General features: G+C 45.5%; 1 protein-coding gene across 2 annotated transcripts in view; it reads right to left on the bottom strand.

Moving 5' to 3' along the window:
* The window catches only part of ECPAS (Ecm29 proteasome adaptor and scaffold), a 780,178-nt gene that overhangs the window by 399,310 nt on the left and 357,907 nt on the right, over window positions 1–22,961 (bottom strand). For both annotated transcript variants that reach the window (XM_086962068.1, XM_086962067.1), the window contains exon 25: window positions 21,111–21,256. In XM_086962068.1, coding sequence (XP_086818194.1) covers window positions 21,111–21,256 — 146 coding nt within the window. The remainder of the gene's footprint in view (window positions 1–21,110; window positions 21,257–22,961) is intronic.

The raw sequence follows: 22,961 nt of genomic DNA, 5'->3' as shown, positions 1-22,961 counted from the left end.
CCATTGTGTGGGTAAGGGCAAAGCTATCAAGTAGCTTCATAAGCAGTGTGCCTTCTCTGCTATGTTCGAAGTGTGGTCCACTTTCAACAGAGCAGGAAGACCAATTAGGGGAAATAGGGAATACCTTTGGGCACAGATGACAATTAAAGTCCCCCATCAGCAGGATGATTGGTTCGGGCCCCCCCTGCCTTAAGTCTGTTTTCTCATTTAACCTGATCTCTAGCTCTATTAGTATGGGGAAGTTTCCATCAATTGGGCCCGAGTTGTAAAAATTTAAAATTAGAAATCTCTGCCCGTGTCCCTGAAATTTCACTGCTTGTATGGTGTCTGACACCCAGACTGGTTGTGACCAAGTGCCTTTTAGGTCTAAATCAACATATATCCCTAACCCTCCTTTCGCCTTCCCAGATCTCGCTTCTTGGGCTGGTCTGAAGAAACATTTATAGCCCTCCAGTTGGCAGGAGTCAGGGTCTCGCGCCCATGTTTCTTGTAAGGCTATAATATGAAAGCCCCTTATGTACTCTCTCCACTCTTTATTGTCAAAATTACCCTCCAGGCCTGCTACATTCCAGGACAGAAAGGCTAATCCTGACTATTTGCATTCCTTCCCTCTGGGCTGTGTTCATTTATTCCACAGTTTCCTGTTTCGTGGGTCTCTGGAACTTTGTCATTCTCTTCCATCCGTTTTGTGGGTTCTTCTATCCTAATTTTTAGCCCGTTCCTGCTATTAACAATTTCCTCCTCTATTGTAGGACAAGCTAGTCCCCCTGTTGCAGTAGTAGTTACAAGCTCTTTGTCTGTAGGGGGTAGTCAATCATTTTCATCGAGCGACTGCAAAGGGGCAAATCTATTTCTCCACTGGGAGTAATCTCGGGGTAGGATGAACTGGTCGGTTTAGTTTGTGGCTCTAACCCCTTGGATATGTTGTGGCCTTCCCGAGTTCCACATTGAATGGTCAGCATTATTACTGCTCCATCTCCTTGGGTAAAAATACCCAAGGGGGAGCGCACAGATTGTGCTGGTGTGATTTCTGTTGGAATTCTTCAGTATGTAATCCACCAGTCTAGCATCTCTGAAATTAGCCACAATGCAATCCCCCCTTATGTCCTTTTTCCTACCACCAAGCCAGTTAACTCTTCTTACATGCACTATCTCCCCCCTTTCCCCAGCATTCAATGGTCTATGGTCACTTGGAGATTTTAGCATGTAATTGAGAGTGCAATTCTTTGTCTGAGGCCCTGAGTTCCGGTACCCCCGCAAATACTATAACTTAGGGACTGCCTTCCGGAGGTAGGTTTATATGTGGGGAGGGATAACTGGACTGTAGAAAGGGTCAAAGTCCGTGTAGGGTGAGCTATAAGGGCCATTTCTAACATTATGATCTTCCTGGCCCCTTTGTATTAGTGATTGCAGGGGGGCTTTATCAGTGTTTTTGGAGCTCATCTTTTGATTTGATCCCCCTCTCTGATCTTGAGAAACTGTCGGGGCATCATGTATCTGGGCAACCGTGTGTTGGATATTACTGACACAATTGTTGTTTACCATTGTATTATTATTAGCGGTATTAGCGGCCACACTTAGAGGTTGATTAGGACCCGAGGGGGATTCATCGTTGTCAGGTCTAATATCTTGCCTTGTTTGGTCAGTTCACTCGCTATTTTGTCCACCTTACTTATGATAGGTTTCAACTGGGCAATAATAAAAGTTTCGAGATGTTTCTTAAGTTCTCCTATAACATCCTCAATCCAGTGAAATCAAAAGGACCAGAGGCAGCAGACCAGGTCAAGCACTACGGATAATTTAGTTCTTAAGTTATGGTGGTGCAACCCCTTCCAACATCCGCTGCCGTGGGATGTATGAATTATTGAAATACAGAAACCAAAATGGAAGGTGCACTCAAATAAAGTCAATAGAAATAGTATTTTTAAATATCTTCTTTATTCAACAAATGTTCATGAAGCATAGGCACAGCCAACACGTTTCGTTCCTCTTTTTTTGCCTTTTTAGGAACTTCGTCAGGGCGGGTTCTGTGTGTAAGCAGAACTGGACTCAAAAGTCGAATAGAATTAGACCAGAGGTAGCGGTGAATTCGGTGCGCCAGAGGAAATAAACTTCAATTTTGAATAAATTAACCCCACTGTGGATGGCCTCGAGTGAATCCTGTGAATCCTGTCGGTATTGTGTGATCCGGTGTGTTCCAAAGGCTCATATGAGTCCTGCGGCGCCTGTAGTATTTATTCTATCTTCTTGAAGCAAGAAGCTGCTTATGCCGAGACTTCGGGAGTGGACACCCTATCAAAGGTGTTCCGCGCTGTTTACTCTGTTATTCGGGTCTTTACCGGACCGGCGGTTTGTGGGTGACGTGATAGACTTCGATACCTTGGAGGTCCCTAAGATAGGGGCTATAGAATGTTCTTCACGATCTCAGCTAAGGCCTTCTGGCGATGCCTCGACCTGAGCCTTTGAAAGTCTTGGAGTGTCTGTTTCGAGCCCAGTACCCACAGTTGGGCCTGGCTCATCGCTTGAATCGTCATCAACGGCTCCGATGGGGGGATACGTCGTCCCTTACCGCAACGACGTTTTCCAGCTCGACATGGTCGTCGTCTTCTTCATAATAGTTGGGAGCCGTGCTCCGAACCGGGATCCGACTGCTGTTCTGGATCCTCTGCGTCAACGACCTCATCGGCGTCTTCATCGAATATATTCACCGGGTCGGGTGCTGGCTTTGACATCGTTTGCCTCGCTGCACGTCGGAGTCTAAGCGTCTTCTTCAACCTGAATCGAGCACAGGCTAGACAGTTGTTCTCGTCGTGCTCCGGTGATAAACACTTGTTGCACATAGGGTGTACATCGATGTGCGGGTACTTGGAGTTACAAAGGGGGCATCGTTTGAACAGGCTCCCTTTCATCGACGATCAGCCCTCCGTTGTCGGAAAGGCTACGCGGCTCTTCTCGACGTCCTGCTCAAGTAAACAGGAACAAGAACTCGGCACCTATCGAAACAATACCGACGACCCCAAAGGCCTTTTGAAGTTTCCGAACTTGAGTAAAGAAAAGTACATCCGAACCCAATGGCGGAAAAAACAATCTGAGGATGGAGAGATGCCCATGCGCACTGTAGTCCGGGGGAGAAGCTACCTATCTCGTGATACTTCGAAGACTCTTCCAGGACAACAATGTGCAATCATCCGGACCCAACACTAGGCGGCGATCTATGCACAGATATGAATTCAGCAGCCCACATGCCTCGAACATAATCTTTTCCATTTGGCTGCATAGCAAGTACTAGTAGTGGGGCGTCTGGCTTCTTTAATAATATTCATACAGTCTGGATGGAGGTTTAGGTAACCGAACTCTAAGACTTCTGGAGCCAGATCGGTAGAATTAGTTGCGCTGGATCTGGGTGCCTTATTTCTCCATGGTTCTGCGTCAGCATCTTTGGGGAGAGCCGTAATTTTTGATGAGGGACTAGTGATAGTTTGAGTAGTGTTGTAACCATGGTTGCCCTGCCCATGTGGGAGCAACTAGGATTATTTGGAGAGATTGTTGTTTGAGCTTGCATACTACTAGTGGAATGAGTAGGAGTGGCGGAAAAGCGTACGCAAATCTGACTGACCAGCTCATCCATATCGCATTGCCCTTGGACAGCGGGTGTGGAAACCTGGTGGCGAAGGTTGGGCATTTTGCGTTTGCATGTGTGGCAAACAGATATATGTCTGGTTGGCCTCACATTTGGAAGAAAGTTTGAATAACTTGTGGATGAAGTTCCCATTTGCGTATTTGTTGAGTCTGACGACTTAGATCCGCTATCTGATTGCGTACTCAACTAACCTGTGTAGTAGTGTGGGAAGTATACAACCCCCTGAAACCATTGGTGCACCATGAGTTTTTTGAAGCATTACAAACTATTTTTACTAAAATTTGTTCTAGTAGAAGGCCTGCTAGCATAGGGGAAAATAAATGGTCAATAACGAATGCAAGAGAGCCAAGAAGGCTCTGCAACTTGCAGTCAGAGAGCTCTCTAGAGCCGAAGTAACCCTGGCACGCAACAGTTCTAAAGTAGCGTTAAGAAAAGTAAACCGAGACCATGGTGATCAAAACTGGCCCTAACTGCTCAGTGAGAGATAGCCGCCTTTTTTGGTATATCGTCTCAAAGGGCAGCCTGGAAAATGCTTCCACTCTTAGTTATCATATCCAACCCGAGGCTTGGGTGGAACATTTTTCAAATCTATATTCCAGGACGGAGGACCAGGGTAGTTTAAATACCCAAAAGGCCAATCCAAATTCTGTAACTATTGCTCCTGCGCTGAATACAAATAACACAGCACGGACTTTCAGCCTAGAAAATACCCCGTCAGTGATCAACAGATTAAAGGCAGGTAAAGCCCCTGGCCGGACCTGATACCGGGTGATTTGTTCAAATCCGAATCTATGAAAAGGGCCTGTACATAAATCTTTTCTCTAATTGCATAGTGGCTGGTGGGGATATTCCAGAAACCTGGAGGATAGCCAAGATAATGAACATCTACAAAAAGGGCGATGCAGCTATCCCCTCCAATTATAGACCCATCAGTCTGATAGACAATTTACAAAAGATTTTTGCTAGACAAGTTTTAGATAAACTTCAAGGATGGATGGACGATAACATGATACTGTCCACATTCCAGGACGGTTTTCGTTACAAAATAAGCATGTGTGACCAAGCTTTCAGATTCATTCTATTAACATGGACATAAGTGCTACTCAGGAAACAGAAACTATATGTAGCATTAGTGGACCTGCGAGCTGCACTTGATCTAGTAACGCATTACTTGTTATGGGAGACCATGCTCGACCAAGGTGCCACAGCGGATTTGGTAACAGTGATAAGCAGACTCCACAAGGACAATTACGCCCAGGTCAGATGGGGGAAAAATGGCGAAATAACAGAGAAGATACAGATCCAGCGAGGGGTGCGCCGGGGTGCGTACTCGGACCAACGTTGTTTTCTTTGTTCATTAATGATGTGGTTAGCCGATTGGTGGCCTGTACGAATGACACACACTCCTTGAACGGTGAGAAAGTCCCTATCCTGCTTTTTGAAGATGACCCCCTATTAATATGTAAAACACCTATGAGCCTGCAATTTTTATTGGATAGATTCCTAGAATTTTGTAGGGATAGGAAATTGGAACTTAACACCTCCAAGACAAAATATATGGTGTTTGGGAAAATACGGGGAGGTCTTCGGTAGATCAGGATCACACACGATCTTCTAGAACGGGTAAAAAACTTTGATTACCTTGGCATAGGTTTGAATGAGTCACTCAGCTGGGAATTCCAGTTAAGTAAGAGCTACCTCACCCTATGTCAAAGATCTAAATCTATACTAAGATTCCACAAACAATCTTACACTCAACCCCTATCCCCAGTATTGGAAATCTATCGTGCAACAACCCAAAGTGAAGCCCTGTATGGAACCGAGATATGGGGCTATACTACTGTTAATAAGTGAATGATCTGTGAAAACATCTTTGCTAGGTCTCTCATTTCAGTATCTATTACAACTCCTTTAAACCCCCTTTTTTGTGATCTTCGCTTGAAGAGAATTGGTGTCATGGCTGCCCTGAAACCCCTAATCTACTGGGTGCGTTTATGGATAATCCCCAAGTTATCGATTACCGAAACTCTCTAAGAGAGCTAATGATGATCAGAGGTGCAAAAAAACTCCCATGGTTTAAGCATATCGCAGACTGGTGTATGTCAATGAATACGCCGCCCGTGACTCATGATGGCATGGAGCCGTCACGAGCACCGAAGCGCCACGCCCACCCCCTGGCCCCCGCGCCAGAATTCACAGCGCTGGGAAGGGGTTAAGGCTAGAAATATTGCTAGTAGTTCTAGGTGATTGATATGGAGCAGTTTTTGTTAGGTGGGCCACCTGCCCTGAATTGTATGGTTTAGGAGATGGACTCCCCAGCCGGTGAGTGATGCATCTGTTGTTAGCACTATCTGTGGAACCGGCTCTAGGAACAGCCGCCCTTTGGATAGGTTTTGTGTGCTCCACCACTGCAGAGAGCGATGTGTGCGGCTGTCCACCAACAACAGATCTGTAAGTTGTCCTTGAGTCTGGTTCCACTGATGTGCCAAACATTCTTGTAAAGGGCGCACTTGAAGTTTTGCGTGAGGTACGATGAAAATGCAAGAGGCCATCATTCCTAGGAGCTGTATAAACACTAGAGCTGGGAGAGTGTGTTTGGGCTGAAACCTGTCGATGAGGGTTTGCATGCTGGCTATCCTGGCTGGATTCGGGTATGCTAGAGCTTTGCAAGTGTCTATTGTGACTTATAGATACTGATGTATGTTGGATGGTTGAAGGTGTGACTTGATGTAGTTTAGTGTGAACCCCAAGTTGTGTAACAGTTGAATTCTTTGATAAGTGTGGTGAACACACTGGTTGCATGCGTTGGCTTTTATCAGCCAATCGTCCAGGTATGGAAATACATGAATGTGTTGTCCTCTCAAGCGTGCTGCTACTACTGCAAGGCACTTTGTGAACACCCTGGGTGTTGTGGTCACCCCAAATGAAATGACTTTGAACTGATAGTGTTGGCCGTCCACAGTGAACCTTAAATATTTTCTGTGAGCAGGGTGTATGGGAATGTGGGAGTAGGTGTCCTTGAGATCTAGTGTGGCAAGGAAGTCGCCTTGTTGAAGCAGTGGAAGAACCTGCTGAAGAGGGATAATGTGAAAATGATCTGATTGTATGTAGAAATTGAGAGGTCTGAGGTCCAGTATTGGCCTTAGCATCCTGTCTTTTTGGGGGATTAGGAAATAGAGAGAGTAAACCCCTGTTCCCTGATGTTGTATGGGAACTGGTTCTATTGCATGCTTTTGAAGCAGTAAAAGAATCTCTAGTTTGAGGAGTGTTAGATGTTCCCCAGACATTGAGCATTGTTTGGGTGGTATGTTGGGTGGAGTAGTAGTCAGTTCCAGGTAGTAACCATATTGGAAAATTTGTCTTACCCATTTGACTGTAGTGATGGAATTCCAGACAGGTAGGAACTGTGATAGTCTCCCTCTGACCGGAGTGGAATGGTCTGGAGGGAGTGAAGTCACTGCTTATTACTGGGGGAGGTGTGAGTGTTGTTATTACCTCGGCCTCTTCCCTTGTTGTTGTTGTTTCCCCTGTATCCACCTCTAAAATATCCCCTGTCTGGGGATGTTTGTGTGGTTTTTTGTATGATGCATTGTCTGTATTGATGTTTTTGGATGCTCCCCTATAGATGGAGCGTCGAAAGGAACCACGTGGAGATGGAGACTGCAATGCTCCCATGGCTTTAGCAGCCTGTGTCATTTTTCATTTTTTCAAGAGCAGTATCTACAGCTAGTCCAAAAAGCTGTTGCTGATTGAACGGCTGATTGAGGATAGTTGTTTGTACCTTCTGTTTGAAGCCAGAGATGCACAACCAGGCATGTTGTCTGAGTAACACACTAGTGTCAATGGCCCTAGAGGCGGTGTATGCTGCATCAAGGGCACATTTTATTGATGCATTCATTATTACCTTCCCCTCCTGAATTAAATCATTGTCCTTGGTCTTATTTTGATCAGGTAAATGTTGCAATAGGGGTTCTAGTTGGTCATATAAAGCCATATTATACCTAGCAAGTAATGCTTGTGTGTTGGCTATTCACCAGTTATTAGCAGCTTGGGCAGCCAATCGTTTGCCAGAAGCATCTAATAATTTAGACACCTTGTCCGGAGGTGGCTCATCATCAGAGGTTTGAGAGTTGGCATGTTTTCTAGCATTAGTTACCACTAAGGAATCTAAAGGGAGCAGACCTCTGATGTAGGTGGGATCACTGGGAGCGGATTTATATTTTTTGTCAATCCTTGGATTTAGAATTCTAGTCCTAACAGGGTCCTCGAATATGTCAGGTGCATGTTTAATGACCCCTTTTAACATTGGCAGTTTTTGTACAGTTTTTAGCGACTGTTCAAAGGAGTCTAGTAGAAAATCCTCCTCTGCGGTGTCTGAATGCATTGGGACACCATGGTATTGAGCCGCCCTATTTACAAGCTGGTTAAAACCAATATTGTCATCTGGGGGAGATGGCTTTGTTGGATATGCATGAGGGTTAGGGAGGTCTGGAGGATCCACTGTGTCATCATAATCATCCCAATCATCCTGTGGTACGTCTGTATCGTTATCAGGGGCATCAAAATGGTCAGTGTTGTGTCCCCCATCCCCTAAATCATCATCACCGGGTGGTAGTGGTGAGTTTGGTGGACGTATAGGAGAGTGTGGAGGTGAGACAGGTTTAGAAGGAAGAACAGGAAAAGAGGGTTGCAAAGGTGAAGTAGCACAGTCCTCCTTTACTGGCACTGCAGGAATGCCTGGGTTGTCGAATTTCCTTTTGTTGTGTGGAATAGTAGATACATGTCCTATTTTAGGGTCTATATGGAGTATTTTCGATAGGATCCGGTCGAGAAAGTTCTTCCTTTTCTGTAGATGCATTCTGCGCTGATTTTTTCGGGTTCGAGCGGGGTTTGGATTTCTGCTCCAGAGCCTTGGAGGGTGACTTCGGGTCCTTTGGCTTCGATGTGGAGGCGGAAATCTTTTTCGGTTATGAATGTTTCGGTTTCGGATCCAATGCCTTTTCTTTCGGCACGGGGTGGTCGGTGCCGAGGTCTTTTTACGCTCCATGCTTCGGTGCCAATGGCGCTTGAGGGACAGTGATATGTGGTTTGCTCGGTCCCGAGCTACCAGAAGGCTTGTCTTTTATCTTCGGAGCCGAGCCAGAGGACAGGGCTTTTGAAGATTATTTTTGGTCGTGACGGCGGCCAACAGGCGAAGTCTTGACCAGGTCCTTCTTTTTTGGAGGTGGGATTGGGGCTGGGGCAGTTGTACTCACTCGTTGACCTGGAGTGATGGCATGGTCTGAGTCGGAGTCGTCTGCTTCGGACACGATTTGCAGATTCTCAGAGTCCTCTTCCGGAACATCAGGGCCTTCATTGAAGATGTCCACCGGTGCCGGAGCTGCTCTCTGCGCCATGATGTGTCGTTGGGCCAGGCGATCACGGATGGTCTTTTTGGATCTAAAGGAGCGCAGGTCTGGCAATTGTTGTTCTTGTTGTGATCAGGCGAGAGACACAGGTTACAGACAATGTGGTTGTCACTGTGTGGAAATTTAGCTCCGCACTAGAGCCATTTTTTAAATTGAGTCCTTTCCATGAGCCGTAGGCCCGAATGGAGTCGATAGGCCCAGTGGCCCTCGTCGACGACTGGAATCGAGTATTTGAGGAGCGAGTTGAAGATCACACGATCGAAAACAATACTGTAGAGTCTATGATGGTTTTGTGCGTCGAAAAGGTTTGTAGATATGGTGCCGAACCGGAGCGCAGAAGTTACATCCGAACCCGATGGCGGAAAAAAACAATCTGAAGATGGAGTTGATGCCCATGCGCACTATCATTCAAGGGAGGAGTCACCTATCTCATGACCACAAAAGACTTCCTCCAAGACAACAACAAGGTGCAAGCATCCGAGCCCAACACCTGATGGCGATCTATGCAAAGTGTACTATCTGCAGCTCATTTGCCTCGAACAAAATGTTTCAGAAGCATAGGTGTGTCTTTCTTACAGACATGATTATTCCAAGTCAGTCTTAGGGTCTTGCCTAAAAAAAAACGGATCCTGTGTCAAAGGTCTATTTTTTTTAGAAGCTCTGGAGTAGTCCATTTGATGGTAGCTGGAGTCAGGATTTTTTCTTTATCTGGGTCCACAGTTCTGGGGACTAATAGTAAGATGGGTCTAGAGAAAGCCATCGGTTTGAAAAAGTTAGACCTAGCATGCTTGGCATGGTTTTCCTTTACTTTTTGCCTTCTGAACTCCTGTTTAACGCACTTCATTTTTGCTGGCTTTAGGATTTCGGGCACTTTACCACTGCTGACCAATGCTAAAGTGCATGTGTTCTTTCCCTAAAACATGCTAACATTGGCTTATCCACAATTGGCATATTTAATTTACGTGTATGTCCCTAGTAAAGTGTACTACATGTGCCCAGGGCCTGTAAGTAAACTGCTACTGGTGAGTCGGCAGCACTGATTGTGCCACTCACTTCAGTAGCTCTTTAAACATGTCTCAGGCCTGCCACGACAGAGCCTGTGTGTGCAGATTTAAACTGCTATGTCAGCCTGGCAAGTTAATCTGCTTGCCAGGCCCAAACCTTCCATTTTAATACATATAAATTACCCCTAAGGTAGGCCCTACACAGGGCTAAGGGAAGGGTGCAGTGTATTTAAAAAACAGGACATATACCTTTAAGTTTTGCATGTCCTGGTAGTGAAAAACTATTGAATTTGCTTTTGACTACTGCAAGGCCCATCTCTCCCACAAGTTAAGATTGGGATTACCTTATTACATTTTATAAGTGTAATTTCCAATTGGGAAAATATGGATATTTCAAGTTTGGGCTCTCTGGACTCACAATTTAAAATCACAACTTATGGTAACATTGGATTTTAAGTTGCAAGTCTGAAATTGCCACTTTTAGAATGCGCAAAAAGAACAATTGATGGGCAGAATGCTGAATAATGTCAAACATTCACCCCCAGTACAGAGATCTGGGCCTAAATCCATCAGTTTTTTTCGCTCACCAGTGCATTCCATTTTGGACCCAGACATATGCAAATCAGTCTTGACCGTGCTTCCCATGGGAGCAGTCCAGCCTGAAATGCCAGGCAGGTCCTCGCTAGACTGAAAACAAGCATCCAGGGTTGGGTTTTGGGGCATCACCCCTCATCAGGCTAGCTTGACCACAGTAGCATGGCAAGCACAGCACCCACGTCTGGGCATACCCATCCCACTTGGGGTGACAAATGCAAAAAGAACAATTGATCGACGGAATGCTGAACAATGTCAAACATTCACCCCCAGTACAGAGATCTGGGCCTAAATCCATCGCTTTTTTGCTCACCATACCATTCTGAGATGGTTTGGTGTGCAGAATATTGATGGATTGGTTTGCGGCCGAGTGATTATCAGTGGCTGAGACTAATTCAAGCAATCCTTCCATCACTGTTTTGTGTACTTATTATGTCACTCTAAGTGAGACGGGTATGCCCAGATGTGGGTTCCGTCGACACTGTCATTGGAACCAAAATGTAACTTGTTGATTAGCCCATAACTAGGGCGAAACCGGTCCTGGGTTGTTTGTGTTCCGGTTTAGAGAGGACCTAGCTTGGCAGTTCAGGTTGAACTGTTCCTTTTGGACCAGGATCAAGACTGATTTGCATATAGCTGGGTCCAACCTGAGGTCGCATGGCACGCAGAGTAAAGATGCATTGGGATGCACCCCAAGTGATTACTAGTGGCGGAGATGAATTCAAACATTCCTTCCATCACTGTTTTGTATACTTATTGTGTGCCCTAAGTGCGACAGGTAAGCCCAGACATGGGTTCCTTACACACGGTCATTAAAACCAAGCTGTACCTGGCTGATGAGCCCATAACTAGGGTTCCTGGCTTGCTTGTATTCCAGTTCAAGGACAACCTAGCTTGGCAGTTCGGGTTGGACTGTTCCTATTGGAGCAGGGTCAAGACTGATTGGCATATATCTGGGTCCAAACTGAGGTGGCATTGTGTGAAGAATAACAATGGATTGGGTGTGGCCTGAGTGATTACCAGTGGCTGAGATTAAGTCAAGCATTCCTTCTATCAATGTTTTGTACGCTTTTAGAATTACCCCAAAGTGTTTGACTTCCTCCTCTTTTTCTGACATTGTTTTTGTTGGCTTTAGGACTCTGAGCACTTGAGCACTTTACCACTACTAGTCAGTGCTAAAGTGCATGTGCTTCTTCTCTAAATGTATGTAATTGGTGTACACATGATTAACATATTTGATTTACTTGTAAGTCCCTTGTAAAGAGGTACACTATATACACAGGGCCGGTAAGTTAAATGCTACTAGTGGGCTGCAGCACTGACTGAACTACCCACAGAAGTAGTCTTTCAAACTTGTCTCAGGCCTGCCACTGCAGGGTCTGTGTGTGCAGTTTACTTCCACTTCAACTTTGCCATTTAAGACCTACTTGCCAAGCCTTAAACTCCCCTTTTTAGGTCGAGCAGACCTACTCTCAATGCGTGAGCATTGAGAGTGTCTGCTTCAGACCTAATGTGGCCCGTATTTGGGAATGTGGACAGGACTCAGACGCGCGCTTTTGCAGTCTCAGTTTTGACCGCGGGAGCGCGCGTCTGAGCCGCGCTTGCGCAGAGTAACTCACAGCCCCTGCTCACACACAGACACAGCCAGCCCCCACCCCTCTGCATGCACGCACACGCACACACATACACACGCTGCCGCCCCCCACCCCCCGCTCCCCCCTGCATACACACAGACACGCAAGCACGGAGCCCCACTCACCGGGACTTCTACTCCGCAGGACTCTTCCGGGGAGACAACGTGCCCAGTCAGGTCCGGCTCCGGGGCTGCTCACTCCGACGTCAACGGGCACAGGGACACCGGCACTCCGCTCCTTGGCTTCCCGGGCGGACGCCGGCTGCACGCAGGGCTCTCCTCTCTCTGCACCGGAGTCATGCACCAGCCACTGCAGCCTGCCTCCTGGGAAGCTCCGGTCGCGTGTCCGGCCCCGCCCCCGTCCCAACAAAGGTTGCCTGGCTTCCTGTTGAAGCCGGGCTGCGGCGGTGAGTTTGCTTGTTTCTTTATTTGATTCAGAGCTTTAAAAACGCAGGAAACAACGTGCAATTATTTCCGTGGTCCAAGGCTCAGCGTTTTAATTTCTGCATTTCATAATGTCCTTTGATAAGTTGTTTACACGACAAGACAGATGACACACACACCCTTTACTGCAGCTTTTTCACGAGTAGATCTCTGCGCCTTTCTTTTATATTATTTCCTTACTGCGTTCCTATACAAGATAAGATTAAAGACCCTTGCGTGGCTAAAACCTCCACTTAACAAAATATTCACTTGTGTAGCTCAATTGAGGTAGTTGTCATCGTTGTTTTAGTGTACCAGTTCTTGGCGTAAAATAGTATAATAAAGTATTATTCCTGTTATGGGGTTGTTGTGTGTCCTAATACTAGAGGAATAGTTAAAATAAGTTGCTCCTAGAGCATTACACGTTTTTGAATGTGTGTAAAATGTGCCGAAGTTCAGCCTATAAGTATAGCGACCATGATTGGAACTCGCTACATATGTTGTCGCTGCCGCAGGAAGGGTCAAACCAGTGTCTCTTCACAAGACAGGAATATCCACATTCCTTCTCCGTGCTTCAGGAATCTGGCCTTGCCTGTTGTGAAACCGTGTCGCTTCGAGAAAGGGCTATTATGTAATAAGATAGCATTTCCGGGCTGTTTGGAGAGGTGGGGAAAATAAAGTTGCCGTTGAAATGCGCACTCCAAGCCTGCCTTGCAATGACTCTTAATGCAGCTCTGTGGTTACAATGGCTTTTCATCAGGGATGGGCGATGTAAACAAAAGATTGCATCAACCTCCTAACCTGGTTGTTACTTTATTGCAGTAGTTAATCTGTGCGTTTAAAGTGAGTATGTTGTGCAAAGGGAAGCGATTTTGTACGTGTAAGGGTGCGGGGGAGGTAGCTCATGTTCTACCTGCATGCCCTTTCATCTTGCAGCGCAGTTGGTACCCTTGGTTTTTTTACGAGAGGTTTGCTGTAGCACCCCTTTGCTTGCTATTTATGAATTTGAGTTTATTCATGATTTGCTGTCTCCGAGTCAACCTGTAAATGACAATGTGACAATTTGAGGTCTTGTTTGTAGCTTTGTTGCTGGACAGGATCGAAGTAGGGTTTCTAGTGCCACAGCAGGCTGGTAAAGACTGTGGGTACCACCTTGTGTATTGTTTTCTTATGGTTTGACCGCGCTTGTGCTTTCTTCTTGCTCACTGTTCCTTATATTACCTTAATAAGTAGCAATAAAGTTATTTACAAGAAATGCCAATAACTTCTTACGGGGACTTGGATACCCCATCCCAAATTGCTGTACAAATTGATGAATATTGTCTGACCTTTATGGCCATTGTGAGGAAAGTGGGTACTACTATACTTGATTGTTTAATGAGCAGACTTCTTTGGGGTCTGAGATTCAGCTGTCAGCGGAGACACCAGTCCGCATATCATAGACCCTGAAAGCATGTGCAAATTATGGCAGATCCTGCATCAGATGCTTCTCTATAGCGTGATCTCACTGTAACTTTATTTATTTGCACCTAACGGTTTCATTAGCTGTCCGGTATAACTTTTTATGTACCACATTGCCCATTGTGGTCCAGTAATCGCTTTTTACCTTCTCCTAGGCTGATGTGACTCTTTGAAAGTATCACCTTGAAACCTAGATTGTGCTTCCTCAGAACCTCAGTTGGGTTAAATGTCCAGTATTTTTGTGAAATGGTCAGCATTTATTTGAGCCTGGCTTAATTTTCCTCCAGAGTTAAACAAATCCGGTCTCCTTTTGTCTGATTTTTAGGTCTCGCCCTGGCGAAAGCGCGCTCTCGCCGCGAGACTATAGTCGTCGGCTCAGCCGACAACGAGTGGAGACAAGAGATGGCCACGCGCAGCATTGCGAAGCATGGCAGAGTCTGATTCCGACACGCGCCTTGGGTCGCGCGTGTCGACGCGCCTTGGGTCGCGCGTGTCGACGCGCGCCTTGGGATTTGTTCACGCGCGTGAGCTTCTACCGTAGACAGCTCACGTCGCGCGGCTTGTATGTTTCAGTTTCGTTTTAACTCGTTACTCGTGCGTGTGGCCGGTGGAGAGGAGCCGAGCGTCGGCGGCCGCAGAGGCATTGCTAAGCGCAGGGGGAGACAGCGTCCCGGATACCAGCACGTCCCCATGAGGTAGCGACCACCCTGTTGACGTGCACAGAGGAGTCGGAGCCCACCCGCTGTGGGTTTTTCTTTGCTGCTCGGATTCTCAGAGGAAGATTGTGCACTGCTGCCTCAGGCACATCTGCCAGCTTCCTGCCTTCACCCGACGCCTTGCTCCACCACTCTCTAGCCGGGTCTGACTCTTCCGCGCTACTCAGGGACAGCCGCCCCTGCCTCATAGGCTCACCAGCGTTGCAGCTGCTGGCCATGGCGTGCTTTTTTAACTTGACCCGTCATACTCTCAGCGCCGGCTCCGGCATCCTCGGTGCCACTACCCGTCCTACTAATACTCAGAGCTCTCGCACAAGCTGCATGCTTACTGAAGCACCAACATTGGCGCCGAACTTCGGGCAAGAAGCATACATGCCCTGTGAACCGGAGGCTGAGTGCTAGCACAGTAATACAGCGAACCCCTGGGCGAGCAGTAGCTGCGGTTGCCTGCAGCCCATGCATGGCGTGCTCAGCTATGTTCACTGCAGTTCTGGTCTTCTGTGGCGTAATGGATAGGGCGGCTAACTTTCACGCTAAGAAACGGGGTTCGAGTCTGGTGGGAGGCTCAAACATGCTGTCATTCTGCGTCCGTCGGGAATGCAACTGGTGCTCATTTAAATCACCGCTACCTTCAAGTGGACTTCGCGCTATATAAAACCACCTTGAAAATAAATCGTGCAAGACTGTTTTGGGGGGAGGGGACTGCAAATTCAATTTATTAATGAGCTTGTTAAAATCTGTTCACTCTCCTCTGGATGCAGTAGCAGAAAACTCAGAGAAGCACCCAAATACTGGTCACGTGACATGCTGTGCCAAGCACAGTATTTTAGGGCACGGTTTAAGGTACGCACTTCATTACAAAGGTTACCTCTTGCAAAGGCGTCCTAACTACGCTTTTCAGACGCCGGCCTTTTCAGAGCCCCCTCCCTTTTAATCCCACTGAAAGCACTGATTAAAAAGTATCCCTGTCCGTACCCTAACAAATTTTTAACGCATTTAGTACAAGGACTGTGCTGTCGTTGCAAATCCTCGTCACGATGTTACCTCTTGTGCACAAATACAGACAGGATAAAAGTACCAGTCCCGTCAAGTAGCAGGACCGATAGCGCTGACTCAGACTTCCACAACATGACATTAAACAGGGCCACAGACTGAGCCCTAAATGACGCCACTAACTCGTCCTCCCCCTCTTCCCTGAGAAACCGGACACATCCAGACGTCCAAAGTAGTTTCTCTTGTATAGTAGCAGACACAGAAGAAGAACACAAACGCGTGAACGCACACACATAGCATCACGGTTTGTTTTTCTGAAAACACACTAATGTTTTCACAGGTCGGTAAGTGTAAATTAATCCGCTAAAAAGCGCGTGGCAGAATTTTATAGCGCAGCTTCCGTCATCTTCGAAATACCAAGCGCTGGTTCGAGCTAGAAGCAAGGTGTGCGCCTCAGCTCTCGCTCGGTTTACTCACCTACAGAGAGAAATGTTAGGCCCGGCACGCAAGCGAACACACAGAGGGCTTGTGATGTAAGACATTTACTTAAAGAGAGCACTCTGGTTCCCGCGGTTTACGTAGACGAGCATTACTAGGTTATTTCATCGGTTTACGTTAACAAGCTCCATGATGTCGTCAAGAGGCGTGGTAGAAGTCAGAGCAGTACCAATAGCTTATCACTCTAGTGTTTTAAGTTTTTGTTCAGACGTGCATTATTTATTACCCGTAAGGAAAGTAAACATTTGAGAAAAAAGTGATCTTGCATGTAATTACCTAAAAATAAATGTTATTAGTTTACAATAGAGTAAGACTAAACATTCAAATCAACCATTTCCAAGAATATCTACACACCACACCACACCACACCACACCTACCTATCTATCTATCTATCTCTCTATCACCCTCACTCTATCTGTCTATTGCCATCACTCTGTCTATCGCCATCACTCTATCTATCTATCGCCCTCACTCTCTATCTATCGCCCTCACTCTCTATCTATCGCCCTCACTCTCTATCTATCGCCCTCCTATCTATCTATCTATCTCCCTCCCTCTATCTATCTATCGCCCTCCCTCTATCTATCTATCGCCCTCCCTCTATCTATCTATCGCCCTCCCTCTATCTATCTATCGCCCTCCCTCTATCGATCTATCGCCCTCCCTCTATCTATCTATCGCCCTCAGTCTATCTATGTATTGCATCACCACAGAATCACTCTGGGGCACCACAACATCACTATGCGCTACCACAGCATTACTGAACACCACAGCATCACTCAGCACCACCACAGCATCAATCTGTGCAACCATTCAACAACAACTGGTTCAAATAAGTTCTCTTAATGTTTCAAGCTTTATTACAAAAGTCACAAAAAGATGTTAATATTTCACTTCTGTTCTTGGATTTTCGTCACAATAAAATACACTGAACATAATCTTCACAAAAGTTATTTACAAAAGTTGAAGCTATTGCCATTATACATTACAATAACTTTTATTTAAGTATTAATTATTTTAATAAATTAAACACCATTGTTATTTGTAATATCAATACATTTAAGTCACGTAAATACAACACATATTGCATTACAAATGCTATAGGTGTCACATTTGCGAAAGTTAAAACTATTGGCATTGTAAATGACAAAGCTATTAATTTAGCTATTTTCAAAACCAACACATAAATAAAATATTTATCATTTAAAATACCAATAGCTCAAACTTTCCTAATGCGAGACCTATTGCATTGCAAATGCTTGTTATTACATAGAAGTCACCCATAAGATAGGCCCTGGGGAGCCCTACGGGCAGGGTGGTATGTAAGTAAAAGGTAGGACATTTACCTTTATTTGTTGCATGTCCTTGTAGTGACAAACAGCCTATTTCGCTTTTCACTACTGTGAGGCCTACCCCTCTCATAGGGAAGCATTGGGAATTCCTAAATATTCTATTAAGCTGAAATTCCTGATCAGAGAGGAGAAGCCTCTTGATGTTGCGTATGTTTGGAAAGGTATTGATAAATCAAACTTACTGGTGGGGTTGGATATAACTTTACTATTTTGAAAATGTTCCTTTTAGAAAGCGGACATTTTTCTGCACTTACTGCTCTGTGTTCCTGACAGGCTATCTCCAATGCACACGTGTGCTAAGGTGGGTGACAGCTATATTTGTGCATTCCCTCTAGACAGCCACAAGTCTGGACACTCGACTGCATTTGCATACTGATAGGTCATCCTAGGTAGGAGGGAGGAGGTGGCACTTCACTTGAAAAGGTAGTATCCTATCTCCACACAAAGGGCTGATTTACCCCAAAGCTAGGCTGGCAGACAGGACTAGACTAAAATAGGATGTGTGCACTTCAGAGAGTTCTTTTGAAGTCAGCCCCCCACATCAAAGGCACTTTTGGGTACAAGTACGGGGCTTCCGACCCTATTTAAGCAGACACTTCATTGTAATTGTAACCAGCCAACGCTGGCTTTACATCTGTAATATTGCTAGATGGATTGTTGTGCTGCCAGGAGGGACTGCAACTCTGCTAACTGCTGTGTTGTGTTGGCCCGCTGCTTGCTTGTTGCAGGAGGGACTGCCACTCTGCTACCGTCCTTGGTGTGCTGGCCTGCTGCCTTCTCTATACTACCTAGAACGTGTTTTCCAATGGCTTGCCCCATGTTTCATAGCCTCAGGGTCATCAAGAGCTTCACCATGACCATGGGACTCTGGTCATCGTGAGTCCGGCAACTGCACCTGGCTCGCCACAGATTGAGCCCATATTGCCCGATTGTGCTGTGCTCCAAACGTTCCCTTGGTAGAGAGATCAGGTATCCTTTTTTGTGTTTGTAGTAGACTGTGCCTGATTGCCCGATTGTGCTGTGCTCCAAACGTGCACTTTGTTGGGTGAGAGATGGGCACATACTTGAGCCTGCTGCAGCAGAGAGACAGATTGCTGGGCTGATTCGGAGCATCGCTGGGCAACTCTGGGGCCGCCTACCCTTTGGAAGGGAGACTGTTGTAGTGTCACCCCCAACCCCAGGCAGACAACCGCCGCATTGAAAGCCCCGTCTACGAGACACCCCACCCCCTTCAGCGGTTAGTCTAGTGCCTGAAGGTACTGTGTACAAATGACCGGTGCCGTACCAGGGTACTCACTAAGGACCTCTCGTGCTTGTTGGGCATGACTTGCACTTTTACTTGCCAGCTGCATAACTCCCAAGCCTCTGTTTTGTGAGGGCGACATCAATGTGACCTAGTTGGAGTGATCATGCATAACCTACGAAAACACGAGTGTTCTTCCAACACTCAAACAATAAAACACAGATTTGTTTACAGAATTTAAGTGTGTCAGTGTGAGAGAGTGAGTGAGTGAGTGTGCATTTACGTTATAACTCATGCATATCGCAGTGGGCTAATAATGTAGGGGGTCATATTCGTAGCTTATGATACCACAAATCATATCCCTACTTACACATACTTCAACAATATATTAGACAACTCCCAATTCAGTCACACATACAGCACAGCTCCATGTAATGTAATGTAATGATGTCTTGTAAAGCGCATGAATCACCCCACATGGGGTATCTCCACACTGTAGACCGCTGGGGAACCCGTCCTGCTTTCCCTGTGAGATGGTCCCTGCTGGGTATCTCCAAGGTGAAACCCAGCATCCCCAGGGTATGTGGGGGCCGTTGTGGAGATGAGGCAAGCTACTGCCCAGAGTTGCCGAGTGTGATCCCTGGTTAGAGTAGGCACCGAGGCGAGAATTATCGAGTCCGCTGATCCTGGTTGCACGACCCTGCCGCGTTGGGAATTGAACCCTGGTCCCGGGCCGTCCTCTGCTTCCGGGTCTGCCGCCTCTAACTAGTGAGCCACACCACTCCACTTTGACTTTCTTTTAGTTAAGCATTTACCACCTCAACAGCATACTCATTCGTTTTCGCCTCCAACTACACAAATAGTACACATTAAAACATAAACCCCAGAACATCATACATACAACAGAGCATCAAGCCATATATTTGGCTAAACACTTGCCATGGGAACATCATTCCCACACTGTTATATTAATATTTTGACCTATACAGAGAAAACCCAACACTACTCCAAGCCATACACATGGCTAGACAAACAAAGTGAAAATGCCAGCACTGATACAAAAGAATAATTAACAAATGTTAAAACACAGAACCTGAAGGAGTAATTCAAGACTGGGAGCTGATTGGTAGATACTTTTGTATCAGTACTGGCATTTTCACTTTGCTTTTTCAGATATTGGCTCAGCCATACTGATCAGAGCCACCCCCTTGTAGTTTTTTGGATACACATGGCTAAGCATTTGCAACCTCAACAGTACTTTCATATCCTCCTAAAAATCCATGTATCAAACATCCAGAAGAAGGTATGTTACATACAACAAACCCGAATGCGCATATCAGGACATTAAGGCCAATTAACAAAGATGCATGCAAACTTCAGAGTGAATGCCAAACCCACAAAGGAAAAACTGAACTTTCAGCAGAAAACAAGAAATTGAAAAGTCTTCAGCACACACATTCCTACAAATAATGCTTAACAAGGATCCTTTAATGATCATGCCAGCCAGTAACCAATTCAACATAATACCTTGCTAAGAAGTACATTCACAGATTTCAATCTTGTTGGCCCCTAACCAATATAATTCACATCTAAATACTATAAAACGCAACCAAATGCTATAGCAAGAATTTACATTGACCCCAATTACTAGGCCATAAAACAGCAGTGATTCTTTATGCAAATGTGCATTACAAAAGTGCAGAAGGATATTGGTAGGAACACCCTGCGTAGTTTGTTGCCTTTAAATATAAGTATGCTGATTGGAGTGCCTATTTTTCAAGGCTGTAGTTGTCATGATCGAATATCAGGTTGTCTTGTATGTTGCCAATCATAAGCCAGTTGTGTCCAGGTCCATCACCCTAGCTTTTCTTAAGCCTGATCAATAAGACAGACAAAACATGGTCACTAAACAGGGTGAAACCCCATGTACAAACTTACCTCTAGCCATTTATGTTGCTTCACACTGCAACAAAGGGATAACTAAGCTCTTATCGGGGACATCTACAGTAAGGTTTTCTGCATCCTAATCTAGCACCTGGGACGGTTTCTAAAGGAGAAAAATCTCTAAGAAAAAAGAATCCATAAGAAATATGTATCCACCCCATTCAACAAAAGCTTCTACCTTACCAAGACAAACATGTTACCTTGATTTCTTTATGGTTGCTAAGCCGCTTCACAAATGATAGAAGCCAGATGCAAGCAGCTTGCCTAACATGTGGGTTGGTACTGACAATCTGTTTATGCAGGATTATATCCAGGACCCATGGCACCACATCATTCACCTTCATATCTAGTAGAGTGAAAAAACAGAACATTATCTCAGTAACTGAGATAAACAAAGCAAAGCAGAATGTTGGAACTTTTCTCCCAAGAATTAGCTTATGTCACAATTAATGTATTTAATTTATTACATACCTTTTCCATCTCTAGCATCATAAAACACAAATACACGATGCAATATTGATGGTTTCATTTAATCTCACATATTACCCCAACATTCAACATCCATGCAATAACCCTTAAGGCCCAAGATGTGTGAGGCCAAACCTATGCATTGTTGCAGTAGGCAAGTACTTTCAACATTCATTCTGGTCAGAATTAGATTTATTCCCTCACCTCTAAGTCACTCATTACTGGGGAGCAAATGTAGCCTAACAGCTAGAGCTGCCTACTTTGTTATAAGCTTTAAGCCACAGAGTCTGCTCAATATCCTGTGATTCAGGGCAAATAACTTAATACTTAATCTCCATGTTTCCTATTAAAAGAGAAGAATCTGAACTTGTGTACTGTGTAATATAATCTGCTGCCCATGTAAATAGTTCTAATGACCCTGGGCCACGTTTGTGTTATATAAAACTGTAAAAAAAATAAGAAAATATCAACAAAAACTCAAATATTGACCCTGTTGCAAAATGACTATTTGCAAAGTCAAACCTCAGATAAATGGGTACTTGGTGAACATATAAAAAGAAATAAAGCTAGTAAACAGAGTAGTGAATTGTCTGAAACTGTAAAAGAAGAATCAAATTAACAAGGTACATACCCCTGTTAACGATCTTTCTGGTGGAAACTCTATCTAACTGCAGATTCCTCACATTAGAATATTCCTCAAGCACCAGACAGGATCCAGAAACGTTTTTCAATAGTGCCAGATGGGGCTCCATGCTGGTGCCGTACTGCCTTGGAAGTGATGGAGCGGTGGCGCAAATCATACACCCTCATGTCAATAACTTATTTCACTTTCTGCACTGTCAGACAGGAAACATGAATAATTGCAGGACCCAGAATGCTGATCTCTAACTTGGGACCTTTTTGGTTTTGAAAAAGGGACTACTTTACAGAACAGGGAGGTGGGAGTGCAGTGCGGAATATGCAGTTAGAGTACCCACTTAAAAGAGAGTTACCAAAGGTAAGAAACTTTCTTCTGATGGATCCTTCTAACCGTAGATTCCTCACCTTACAATAGACACCAAAGCAGGCTTTATGGAGTGGACTCCAACCAGAACATCCAGTTGGACCGAGAAGGTTAAGAGTTTGTCTCATCAGACCTGGCTAATAAGGGTGCCATGCTTCTTGAACATATCTACTGCCGCCCTCGTCGTAGCCTAGAAGATGTCAAGGACAGGCACTCTGCATGCCCACTGAGTCATAACAGCCTTAGCCCTGGTGGAATGGGGCATCAGACCATTGATGGATCCTGTCTTAGCCAGTGCGTAGCAGATCTTGATCTAGTGGGCTATGCACCTCGCCAGGGTCCTGTTCTGTACAGTCTTCCCTTTTTTCGGCCCAGAGAACACCACAAAAAGCTGCTGATAGCCCACAAGGCGTCCCCTGGTAAGATCAATGTAAAAGCTGTTTTGGGGTCCTGATGATGGATACTCTCCTCTTTTGAAGGGCATGGGGGGGTGGGGGGGGCAGAGAACACAGGCATGCTGATGGACTGCCCAATGTGAAAAAGAGTCATAAAATGTGGTAGAATGCTGCCCGAGTCTACA

This window comes from Lissotriton vulgaris, chromosome 3_1 (genome assembly GCF_964263255.1).
Source record: "Lissotriton vulgaris chromosome 3_1, aLisVul1.2, whole genome shotgun sequence".
In the NCBI taxonomy this organism is placed as follows: Eukaryota; Metazoa; Chordata; class Amphibia; order Caudata; family Salamandridae; genus Lissotriton; species Lissotriton vulgaris.
This window is presented reverse-complemented; position numbering and strand designations above follow the sequence as displayed.